This window comes from Brassica oleracea, chromosome C5 (assembly GCF_000695525.1).
Source record: "Brassica oleracea var. oleracea cultivar TO1000 chromosome C5, BOL, whole genome shotgun sequence".
In the NCBI taxonomy this organism is placed as follows: domain Eukaryota; kingdom Viridiplantae; phylum Streptophyta; class Magnoliopsida; order Brassicales; family Brassicaceae; genus Brassica; species Brassica oleracea.
The window spans coordinates 40262026-40274859 of record NC_027752.1 but is presented as its reverse complement, the minus strand read 5'-3'; the positions used below and the strand labels follow the sequence as shown (position 1 = coordinate 40274859).

Here is a 12834-nt window from a genome sequence, read left to right as displayed (position 1 = left end):
TCTTCCAATTTATCAAAAAAAAAAAAAAGAGATTCTCTTCCATGCAAATACCAAAAATTGACTACCTAAACCTATACGGCGTGTGATTTGGTCATTAAATTTTGTTTTGACGTACAAAAGTTACTTGAGTCTTGTCTCTCTCTCATTCGTTCATTTTTCAGAAATATAATCATTGAAAATATATTTTTACCAATGACAAAATCACTTGATGATGACACAAACCAGAAACGTTTCTCTAAGTAAAAAGGATGCATATAAAACATAGGCAAAATGGTATTTAAAATCGACTACAATGCTGCTTAATCTTTGCTAGAAACAGTACACATATATACAAAGTTTTGTGTTTAATAAATATATACTTCTCACTATGAACAACAACAAGTGAAAGAATAACAGAAACCAGCTGAGCTCGAACGGCTAGGCTAACCCTACATCCCAAAAGCTACAAACTGGTCCCTCAAAATCTTTCAGATTTCTAGATTGACCCCCATAAAAAAGGGAACTAGAAACCGCACCCCAAGAGTAAAAAAAAAAAAACAGAGCAAAACCCCAAAAAAAACACACAAGAGGAGAAGATTCCGGGGACGTATATGTAAAGCATCCCACTGGTAAATCCCTCTCTCTCTTTATCTTCTAGAAGCTTCTTTACCATCTCACGTACTATGTATATTCATGTGTATATTTACACCTGCTTCGCCAAGTCACTGGCTCCGATGAATGTGCCGTGAAACCCGTACGGAACCCTTGACGGAAGTTTAACCGTCGCGTCAACCTCCAAGCTAACGGCGTTAACTATCTGTAACTCTGACTTCCATGTCTTCTCGTCGTGAACGAAACAGAGGATGTGCCCATCGTCTTCTGCTCCCTCTCCGGGGAGAAACAGAGGCTCTCCACCGTAACGGTTATCGCCGTAGAGATGCTTCTTGACTTCTCCGGTGGTGATATCGACTTTCGCAAAGCCGGAGACTTTAGGCCACGGCTCGGCCAAAGCAAGGTAAGCGAACTTGGTCTTACGGCCGAGCATGTTCCGGTTCACCATCCCTGCTTCGAGGTTGACTTGCTCTTCTCCGTCGGAGATGATCGGACGGCGAGTGGACTCTCCGGTTCTGAGATTGAGCCGAATCTCGGAGAGGACGCTCTTGAGATTCTCGTCGGACTCGTTGAAAATTGAGTCCGGCGGAGTCATGCACGACCCGATCACGACGACCTCCTCTGTTTCCGGCTCCTCCCACGCGTTCCAGAGGTGGAAGCAGAAGCAGTCCGGAGCTTCGATCCACCTGATTCCCGACGAGTCCGCCCCGTATTTGTCTAAAATTCCGAATCTTGCGACCTTCTCCTTGTCGTAGATCACCGGAGAGCCGCCGCGGATCATCTCCTGAAGCTTGAACACGACTTGCTGGTCCGGTACCACCACGAAGTTCTCTGTTATCGCGAAGTCGTGCATCATCGTCGGCTGATCGAGCTGGATCTCGACGTCCGGCGATTTTTCTCCGTCCGGCGAGAAGCGGAAGTATTTAAGGTAAGGCTTTGAAACGACGTCGTAGCTTAGAGCGAATAGCTCGCCGGATTCCGGGTCGACTTTCGGGTGGGCGATCATTGTGGATTCTAACTGCCCGTCGAAATCGTAACGGCCAACGGTTTTCAAGTCTCCACCTGGAGTGATCCGGACTTGGTAAGGCAAATCGTCTTCCGACATCGCTAATAACCGGTTATTGAAATAGACTAAACCGGCGTTAGCTACTCCGGTTCCGTTAGCCGGGTCGACTAAACCGGCTGCGGCTCTGGCGTAGAATAGCATGAGGCGAGCAATACCGGTGTGACCGTGAAGCTCGCCGATGGCCTTGGGGAAAACCGGTCGACCTAATTGACGTTCTTGGATAAACCGGTTGGTCTGAGTAAACCGGCACGCGTAGCTAGCTGAACCGTCTTCGAATTTCACGGCGTGAACCATCCCGTCTCCGTCGAAGAAGTGGTGACCAGTCACCGGCTCGTGAAGCGGGTTGGCTCCGTTGCGCACGTACACTCCTTTGATGGAATCCGGTATTTTTCCGACCACCGGGAGGTTACGACGGAGAGGCTGTTCGTTCACCGGAGCGAAGTTTCCGGCGATTTGAACGCTAGGATCGGCGGTTTTGGGGAGGGGATGCTGTCGCTCGTGGCTCACGAGGAAACCTTCCGCCGCGTCCAACGCCGCCGCCGCCGCTCTCTGGAACAAGTTCATCTGTTTGGTGTCGGATTCTTTGGTTTTGGGGTTCACAACAATGGCGGGAGAGGTGGAGGATTGCTTGGGGAAATGGAGAGCAGGATGAGTGTGAAGCGCAGAAGAAACATTGAGCTTTCGTTGGGAACGATTTGTCATGGGTACGGAGCAAGAATAACCCAAGGCGGAGCTTTGAGAAGACGATAATGGTGGTTTAGTATGATTACCACCGACCCATCTCCGAGAAACCGCCGTAGTCGCCGTGAAAGAAGCCATTTTAAATATGATTAGTCAGTATTGGTACTTTCAAGTGAAGTTTGATGTTTTTTTTTTTTGCTTTTGTTGTTGAATTGGAGAAGAGAAAAGACAGAAGAGAGAAGAGAGAGATGGTTTGAGAGGGATGAAGTGTTCAGGGTTTATATAAACCGGGAGGTGAATGGTGGGTCCCAGATGAGTGGCCACGTGTTGAATTATTGACAGAGGGAGAAGGAATGGAGTGAGAGTGTGTGTATTAAAGAGAAAAAGTGAACAAACACCGAAACAGGGCAATGTGTTAATGTTCAAAGTTGAGTCATTTCACACTTAAGGCTTCCAAAGTTTACAACCGATCCGCTCCGCACCACAGTTAACAATAACAAAAATCTCTACATACACCATATATCTATATGTTTTTATAACTGTTAAAATCGTATCACAGTTGAACCGCTTGTCCCGCACCGCTCAAACCGCAGTCACCATTCCGAGCCCTAGACAAATACATCCACTTCACTCTTTAACTCCCTTTGTCTGTTCTTTGGCTTCTTCGGTTTCTAAGCCTGTTAATAAAAGCTACCAGACCGTGGCAACTTGAAGATGCATCGGCTGTGAAAAAGTCTCCTGTGAGATCGCTTGTTCGAAGCATTGTAAGGCATAAGTTTACTCACCAAAGATTGGTGTGCAGTGGTGCAAACAAATTCTAAAGTAAGTCTTAAATTCGTCGTCAGAAATCAATAAATAAAAGAGAAATGTTTATAGGGCAAATCTCCAAAATAGCACATTTCTAAGTTTATATCACAAAAATAGCACTCAAAAAATAAAATGACCAAAATAACACATTTCTAAGTTTATTCTTTGAAAATTTTAATTTTTTTATTTTTCAAAATTTGAAATCTTATCCCCAAAACCTCATTTCTCAACTCTAAACCTTAAACCTTAAACTCTAAACCCTAAACCCTAAACCCTAAACCCTAAACCCTAAACCCTAAACCCTAAACCCTAAACCCTAAACCCTAAACCCTAAACCCTAAACCCTAAACCCTAAACCCTAAACCCTAAACCCTAAACCCTAAACCCTAAACCCTAAACCCTAAACCCTAAACCCTAAACCCTAAACCCTAAACCCTAAACCCTAAACCCTAAACCCTAAACCCTAAACCCTAAACCCTAAACCCTAAACCCTAAACCCTAAACCCTAAACCCTAAACCCTAAACCCTAAACCCTAAACCCTAAACCCTAAACCCTAAACCCTAAACCCTAAACCCTAAACCCTAAATCCTAAACCCCACTCTTTAACTTTAAACCTTAAGTTTGTGACTTTTGATAAAACATTAAGTACTATTTTTGTGACTTTTGACCTTGAATGCTAGTTTGGGAACAAAAACTTGATTTAGTGCTATTTTTATCTTTTTCTCATGTTTATATATCTAACGAAATATTTATATGCATTTATTGGCAAAACGATGTTTCAATTAATTACAATCACCAACTCGACTCGATAGGTTCTTGTTTGTTTGAGAACTCCAACTTGGCCTATTCATCTCCACATGGAAATATCTTTAAACTGCATTATATGATCCTATATGTATGATACGCTCTACTGGTGTTAAAATTAAGACGAGTTATACAAGTATCGGAGTATTATTTGGCTTGGCTCAAGTGTTTGTGTCCATACAATTGATCCACGTTATATAATATAATTCTCCGACCGTTCTTAATTGTAGGGTCATAAGCAAAGAAACATTACATGATCTCATTTAAATTCTACCTCCGATCGATATCATTTTGTAGCTTGAAAAGTTTGAAACTTTTGAAAACATAAAATAAAATTAGCAAACACAACACACAACATGACAATTCCTTGTGTGTCGTCGTTCTATATGTACTCCGAATACAACAAAAACTAGGACCACTACTTAGTAGTTCATTCAATCGTCTAATTACCCTTTAAACCAGTTACCTAAAAATCACAACTTACCGAAATGAACAAAATAGTTATTTGAACACTAAGACTTTACGCACGCAATTTATTAAAAGTCGATGTGTTACATCATATGACTTGGTCTCTAAGATATTAAATTTGAATTGTCTGAAGTCATAGTGTTATTTTTCTCACTTACGCTTTAGTTGACGAGATCTATATAGATGTTCGACCACTCCTTTTTCTACTCGGTCAACACGCAAACAGAGTTTCTTTACATTTATGTTTTGTTCTTTTGTCATCAACTTCTTCCAATTATGTTGATAAAAATGTGCCCAAATATTTGTTGGCAGCATACAGTAACCGAGTTATTTGTTAAAAAAAACACAGTTAAAAATGGTTGTATTGTATTAGGTTGTTTTTTGCAGGGCTGGTCCTAAAAGTTTGGAAGTCCGAGACCCTTTAGTAAAAGTTTCAAAAATTTAGAGGTTTTAAATTTTTTTTTTACAAATTCGGAAATTTATTTATATATAAAAATTTTCAAAATTTTTGGAGGCTTGAAGCGAATGTTTCATTAGGCTCATGTGTTTTTGTTTCACCATTTATAGATTGAAATTATGATATACGTGGATTGTGCCTTAGAAAGTCACAAGCACAATATATTTATTTGTTTGTATAAATAACCATAGCCTAAGACCTCGAGTATGAACATGGACTTACTTGTTTAACTCTATTATATTAATGATTCGTGTCATACTAAATTAATATGAGACTATACTAGAATTAGAAGAGTCTTGAATTTGTGGGTATTATATGTGACCACATATAAATCATTGAATATATAAATTAGCCAAACAAACTTCGCAGATTATTTAACGGAAAAGCATACTTCACGTATAAATTTTCTAGAAACTCCACTAAATAGTTTAATAGAAAAGAAGCATAATCCCCCTCACCAAACCAGCTTTGTATAATCATGATATATGGCCTCGTGTAACAACAAAACTTTGCATTATAAAATTGAATGTATTTGGACATTTTGAAAAGGAAAAATAAAGTCCTAAAATAAGCAGAAAATAACACGTAAAATATGAATAAAAGGACATTTGGGTCTGTATTGTCTCGCTAATCTCCTATTCCTATTGGACCATTATGTTGTCTAACTTTCCTTTTTGTTGTTTTGGTTAGAGAAGTGAAATCAAATTGTTTTGGTACGTCATTAGTGAAGAGGACACGTCTCATAACAAAGTTTTCTCATAAAACACGTGGTGCTCTTCGCTTGGTTCAATTCTTCTCTCCGTCACGCTTGCTTTATTTGTTTCTCTTTTTATCTTCTTCATTTATCTTTTTTGTTTTTCGAAAATTCTTCATTTATCATTTCTTCTTTTCTCAACAAACGTTTTTCTTCAAAAACCTAATTACAACTGTTTCACAAAGCAGTACTTTGATATATATCAAACTCCATTTAAAACTAAATTTACAGTCCAATCCAACACTTATCAAGATTATGTGGATCCATCTTAAGTATTATAATTTTCTTCTTATACACACGTAATATATAACTCAAATAAATATATAGTTTCTACAATTTTAAATTTAGAGTTAATTAATAATTAATGCATTAGTTCATTTTTATTTACTACTCTTGTACTATTTCTTTTCCTTTGATTTATGATTCTTATATTATTCAAATATCATTTAATATTTTATATCTGGAATTTTTAATTTGTATCTTATACACAATTTTAATAAATTTTAAGAAGATAATTTTAATTTTAAGTTTATAAAATTAATTTACTTGCGGATTGATACTATTTTCTTTTTAGTATAAGTCAAATTCAGTTTTACTATCTTACTGGAATTTTAGAATTTGTAATTTAAACCTATCTGAAAATAAATTATTTTTAGCATATCTCTTGTATATTATTACATATTCCATCTCAATAATACTTCTAATTAACACAATATCAGCATGAATTTAACATTTCAACAAAAAAATACTCGAAGGCAATAAATTTATTTATTTATGAGTAGTTAGTTATTATCTTAAACCGTCGTCAAAGTTAGGTATACACTTTTAATTCATCTTCAGTTATCTATTCTTTTATGGAAACCACTCATATATAACTATGTTCTAAAATCGATTTAATGGGTATTACACGTTTTTCGGCAACTAGGTTTTGAGAAAACTCCATTTGGACTTCACACGATCTTATGTTCCCAAAAAACAATTTTGCTACGCATTATAAACTTTGAAAGTCTATTTTATGTTATCTAAAAGCAAATTTCTACACATCATAAATAATTTCAAGACTTTCTAACTTTTCAGTCTTTGTAATCGACTAGAATTCGAACATTTACAAATTTGATATTGCATCGCAAAATCGCATTGTAAACCAGACCGGCCCCTTATACCAATCAACTCTAGACGGTGCATCACGTATGATATTCTTTGCATTCAACTTTGCTTAAATACATCTTCCTTTTGTTTCCAAAAGGAAGTGTGAAGTGTCTCCTCCACTCACCTTCCCTTGCTCACTGTATTATTACCACATTCTCTCTTATGTTAAAAAGGTCAAAACGATGCCGCCGTCTCTTTAATTTGTTTCTATCAACCAAAATTGATGCTTTTGAAGCATAGCATGAGTTTGAAAAGTAACTGGAACATGCATGTCAATTTTTATCTGTATGGATGTAATCAGTGGCGGACCCGTAATAGGTTATAAAAGGTGTCACTAATTGGGCTTGATCCAAATTAAAACTGAAATAAAAGGAAAAAAAGCTGACAAAGAGGTTTGAACACAAGTTTCTAAGTTAAAGGGGTGTCAAGAGGGGAGTAAATACACCAACTGAGCTATGTATATTTCCGTTACTTGATACAAACTTGCTGGTATATAAATTTAACCTGTGTCAGGTGACACCCCTTTACCCAACATGGGTCCGCCTCTGGATGTAGTGATCATGTAAGAAAAAATTAAGAAAACTTTACACTCTAGGACACATTTCTACTTTTTATTTACATGGTGGATCACTTTCCACTACAAACACACTTTCTCAATTAGCTTCTTCCTTTTTCGTTTGCTCCCAACCCCTTCCCAACTAACTTGTTATCCAATTGGCGGGCTTTTCTCCCCAGCCACACATTTCCTCACATTGTCAACGGCTGAGATTAATTATTGGGAAAGCAGATCTGGACAAGAAATTTATCTGCCTTGAATCAGAACCATTCGATGAGTGGGCTATTTTCTGGACGGCTCAGATTAACCTCACCTCTATCTCTCTTCTTCGTCCCACTTGTGCGTTTTTTGCTTAGGTTTGTTGTTCATCAGCCTTCAAAAAAAAATGTGCAAATGAACACGAAACCCAACTGATTATCACTCTAAAAAACTCGGTTAGTTAACAAAACTTTGATTAACTTTTTCTTTTACTGCTAATTGACTTATTTGAAGATCCTATCTTCCATTGTAGGTATCTTCCATGGCGGACCACGTTATGGTTATCGCCGGCGAATGGAATATGTCCGACGACGGCAGTTGGACATTTTCTATCGACAAACATCACATGTCAAGGATCGTATCTCTCGCTCCCACAACGACATTGCTTGACCTGGAAAGAAATGTGTTGAAGGAGTATTTCCCCAACACTGAAGCTCTCCCCTCCGCCTCTCTGAGTTATTGGCCGCCAAACACTAAAGAACTCGCTACCGGAATCTCAACCCCCCCGGTCATGCTGACACACGATGGGTCTATATTGTATTTCTACCGCCATTTTGAAGCACACAAGGGAATGAATCTGTTTGTTACTTTCAAAGTACACCCCGAACCAACTAATGTGAGCCAAGTAGCTGACAACCTTTTTCCCTTCACCACCCCAAACCAACCTATCCAATAAAGCCATTACCTTTTCAACCATTTTACTAGCCCCCACGCTCCTTTGTCTTGTCCCTCCCCACCATCTACAGCCACCTCAAAAATTCTTGGTTTCTCACTTTTCCCTGACGCTGATGTCCTCGAAGATATCCCTACCAAGCACACCAGCACACCTGCCCCATCTAAGATCTTTCGCTTTTCAGTTATCGACGCAACTGTTTCATGTGGTGACGAGATGCTAGAAGAGATGTTCAACGAAGACCCAGATAACATTCCTGACAACTGGAAGACCGAAGAAGAGGAAGAGGAGAACATTTCAGAGAGTGAACTGCCTCCTGACTTTGAAAATGTCCAACCTCGTGGCTATGATCACGACTTCTGGGACCCTTTGATTGACAAAGACCTTGGCGGTTCTGATGTAGCTGAAGTCATGGCTGGTATCCATGTACCGAAAACTGCTCCACACATCATTCAGGGGACCAGCACTTCCGATTCGAAGTTTGAACCTAAAGAAACCGGTGTTCACAGTTTTCCACATGTACTGCCCAATCCGTTGTACACGGGGACAACTTCGAACATTCCATCTACATGCCCATCTGTACAACACCCCTCCGCGTCCAGGTGTACAAAAACCACAACGTCGGCGCACAAACGTCCACCTGTACAACAACCTTCTACGTCCAGAGGTACGCCATCCCCATTGTCCACCAAATCCTCCCCATCCCCCCCATCCCCCTCCGACGCGCGAGACTAGGCCATTATCAGAGATCAGCGACGAGGAATTTGATACCCCCACACTCTTCGATGACCTTTCATACGAAGCCGAAGACGTGCCTGACTTGAATCTCAACGACAGTGATGAGGAATCATTTGTTGGAAAACTCTATGCAACCAAGCAGGACTGTCAAATTGGCCTTGCTATCTACGCAATCAAGAAACAGTTTCATTTTAGGCAATCCCGCACCACTAGACGTTCCTTCGTTCTAAGCTGTTATCATACTCATTGCGATTGGCGCATACTAGCGAAAGAGCTTACAAATTGTGGCTACTACACTGTTGCACCATCGATACCCACAACCTTTACAGGAAAAAAGCCACTTCAAAAGTTATCGCACATGTTTACCGTTCCCGCTACAGCGAACCCAGCAACGATCCTAAATCTATGCAGCTGCAGCAACTTCTTTTGGAAGATCTCCGCATCTCTGCTTCCTATATGAAATGCCACATGGCAAAGGGACAAGCTATTGATGATACTGTCGGGAACGCGGAGGATTCATTTCTAAACCTTTAGTCCTATTTCGAGCTTCTGAAAGCTACCAATCCCGGTACTGTTACTGCTATAGATACTGAGCAGGATATTGAAGGTAACACACGCTTCCTATATGCCTTCCTCTCTTTTGCTGCATCTATTCAGGGGTTCCACCGTCTACGCCATGTCCTCATTATTGATGGGACTCATCTATCCGGCAATACAAGGGGGTACTACTCATTGCTAGCGGTCAAGACGCAAATTTCCAAGTGTTCCCTTTGGCTTTCGCGGTTGTTGATGGTGAGACCGAGCACACATGGATGTGGTTTCTTGCTAATGTTGAAAGGATAATTGCTGACTCTACTGCTCTCTCCATTATCTCAGACCACCATTCATCCATTCTAAAAGCCCTGCGAGAAGTCTTCCCCATGTCCCATCACAGAGCTTGCATTGTCCATTTGATGCGGAATGTTGTGTCGCGATACAAGAACAAAGGCTTAGCAGAGATGGTTTGTGAGGCTGCATTCTCTTACTGCCGCAAAGATTTCGATCTCTATTTTGGGAAGATCAGGCAAGCCAATGCAGCGTGCGCCACTTACCTTGAAGGCATTGGTACGTCCAAATGGTCTAGGACTTACTTTCCCGGCAATCGTTACAACCTTCTCACCAGCAACATTGCTGAGCAGCTCAACCATGCTCTTACCAAGTCTAAGCCTTCACCTATCATCGAGTTGTTCATGTTTATTCAGCGAATGTTAACTCGTTGGTTCTCTGCGAGAAGAACAAAATCAGCTAAATGTCGCGGTTTTGTCACACCGGAGGTTGAGAAGGTGATGCAAACACATAGTAGGCTCACTAAAGGCAGCAAAATAGCAAACATCACCGATTGGAGCTATCAAGTTAGGGGGCTTTTCGGTCATGCAAACAGTGTCTCTCTGGAAACAAAAGTTTGTACTTGCCAAGTGTTCCAGAAACTCAAAATCCCTTGCGGCCATGCTCTGTTAGCTGCAGACTACATTGGTCTCCCCTATGCCCAACTTTTTGGAGATTGCTACAAGACACAGTCATGGATCGACACCTATGCAGGAGTCATATACCCTCAGGCCCCCTTGGGAGATCACCCAATAGCTGATTCGATCCCAATGCTCCCCCCAGACTCGCCGACCATCTGGACGCCCTAAAGATAAGCGTGTTGCATCAACAGGAGTGATCCCAGTAATCTTTATTTCCTATCCATCCTATTGCATCAATCCTGACTCATCACACCTTTTTTTTTGAATTTCAAATAACTAACCAGCCCAACCAGTTACTGAAAGCACAATTACACAAATGTCCACGCTTGGTTACGCTTTTTTGAGGGCGGCAGAGTCTTCAACCGTGAAAAAGTGCCTCAGTAGCACTAAGTGCTCTCCCATGTAATAAAATCACACAATGTGACCATATATGTTGATAACTCAAAAATTAAACATGCGTGTATAAAGTTTTGTAGCGGCCAAAAGTACGACGTTCAAAATTGAGGATGGATATCGTTTAAGGTCAAAAGGAGTGGTGAACTTATAAACGATTAAAGTTATTAGCTGAGTTTCATGCAGAGGCAGTGTACTTGTGTGTTCAATATATAATTCAATAACCAATGATAACAAAATTAGATTTGGTTGCGATGTGAACGGAAATATATATAACACATAGCTTAAGATCAGCCCAATTGAATGTTATATATAAAAATAATTTTTATCTATTATTATTTATTCGTATTTATTTATGTATTATGTATATAATTAAATTAGAATAAACACATAAATTAAAACAATACATTTTGTTTATTTATGATTTTTTTTAGTAAATAAATCAAAACAATCATTTTATTTATTTTATATGGTATATAACAAAATTTCAGTGACATGAACATAGATATATAGTATATTTTAATATAAATATTTATTATTGAGAATTCATATTCATGTGATAAACACAAAATTTCTAATGTGCAATTTTTTGAATGCAAATTTCAAAATTAAAATATTAAGGTTTCAATACTTTTCCAATAAAATTTCGAAATTATCATATTTAAGTATTTTTCAATGTTATATAGTTTAATTTTAAACTATATTAATATATAATATGAATGTCTAGTAAATGAAACTTCATATTCATACAATTTTTGATCATTTGTATCTTATTGTTACAAAAAAAAAAGTTAAACCATTGATTACAAAATTTTAGTGCGAGACATTTAACGTTTTTAGTAGCAACTAAATACTGCTATCTGAATGATGCATGATTCATGGTAGATGTCTCAGTTGTTGATTTTTTTAATCGCTGTTAAGACTATATATTTCATGTTGACAAGCAAATCAGAAGAGGAGCGGATTGAAGCAAATTACACAAACAGCTAAGTATTCTATTTACGTAGGTATCTAACATTATCAAAACCTCTAAACCTTTTTGCCAATCACTTTTAAAGTTACAATCCAGAAACATCAGAATCTGATCAAGCTATTGAATCCGTTTGTTAGTTAAACATCTGTAAGCTCAAGGTTTGTAATGAAATTCTAATACCTTGCAAGGTTAAAAAAAATACATATAATTAGATTGGCCTTTGGCTTTTAACTGTTTTTTTTCTACTGTTATTATCATTAAAATGAAACAAGATTTACATGAAGATAATCAAATTTTAGTGTCACCTAAAGAGCTCTCGGTTCTTCCTTGCAGAGATAGTGTTCTTGGTAAGTGAGGTGTTGTTGTAAAGAACATTGTTGGTTGCGCTATTTCCAAATATGAAGTACAACAGCCTACCATTTTCTTAAGGAGGAGCCGGTTCTTCCATCCTATAGTAGCATCAGAAGCAGAAATAGTGCTGGCGTTGGAATTGTTGGCTTAATTACTTCTTATCCATGCTAGCAATTCTGAAAAATTAATAAATATTTGCAATGGTCCGCTTATCTGTGAGAACTATCTGAGCTATAGTCGCAGCTAAGAAGAAGAATTTCTCTGGTTTCTGGATCCCAAGAACAGAGGCAGCTTGATGTGAAAATGTTTACATTCGTTTGTCATACGCCATTAGTACTATAAAGTATTCTGTTTTGCATTGATACACTTAGATTAGGTGATGCAAAGAATGGTTCATTTCTGTTGACCAACATGTGAAAAGCAAAAATAAACAAATCAATTGAATACATTATAAATTTATAACTAACAAATAATTAACGATTTCTTAATAAAATATATACAACCTGTTTGTGTATATTTTATATGTGGATTTATGAAAAGCAACCATCTTAACTACATTGTTCTCGACAGTTCCTATGCAGAAATTTAGAATTTATCATTTTCTTATCG

General features: G+C 38.6%; 1 protein-coding gene across 1 annotated transcript; it reads right to left on the bottom strand.

Moving 5' to 3' along the window:
- Positions 1–255: 255 nt before the first annotated feature.
- On the bottom strand, positions 256–2712 carry LOC106296147 (9-cis-epoxycarotenoid dioxygenase NCED3, chloroplastic). The gene has a single exon (XM_013732216.1). It carries the CDS (start codon positions 2474–2476, stop codon positions 683–685), a length of 1794 nt encoding a protein of 597 aa, XP_013587670.1. The 5' UTR covers positions 2477–2712; the 3' UTR covers positions 256–682.
- Positions 2713–12834: the final 10122 nt, after the last annotated feature.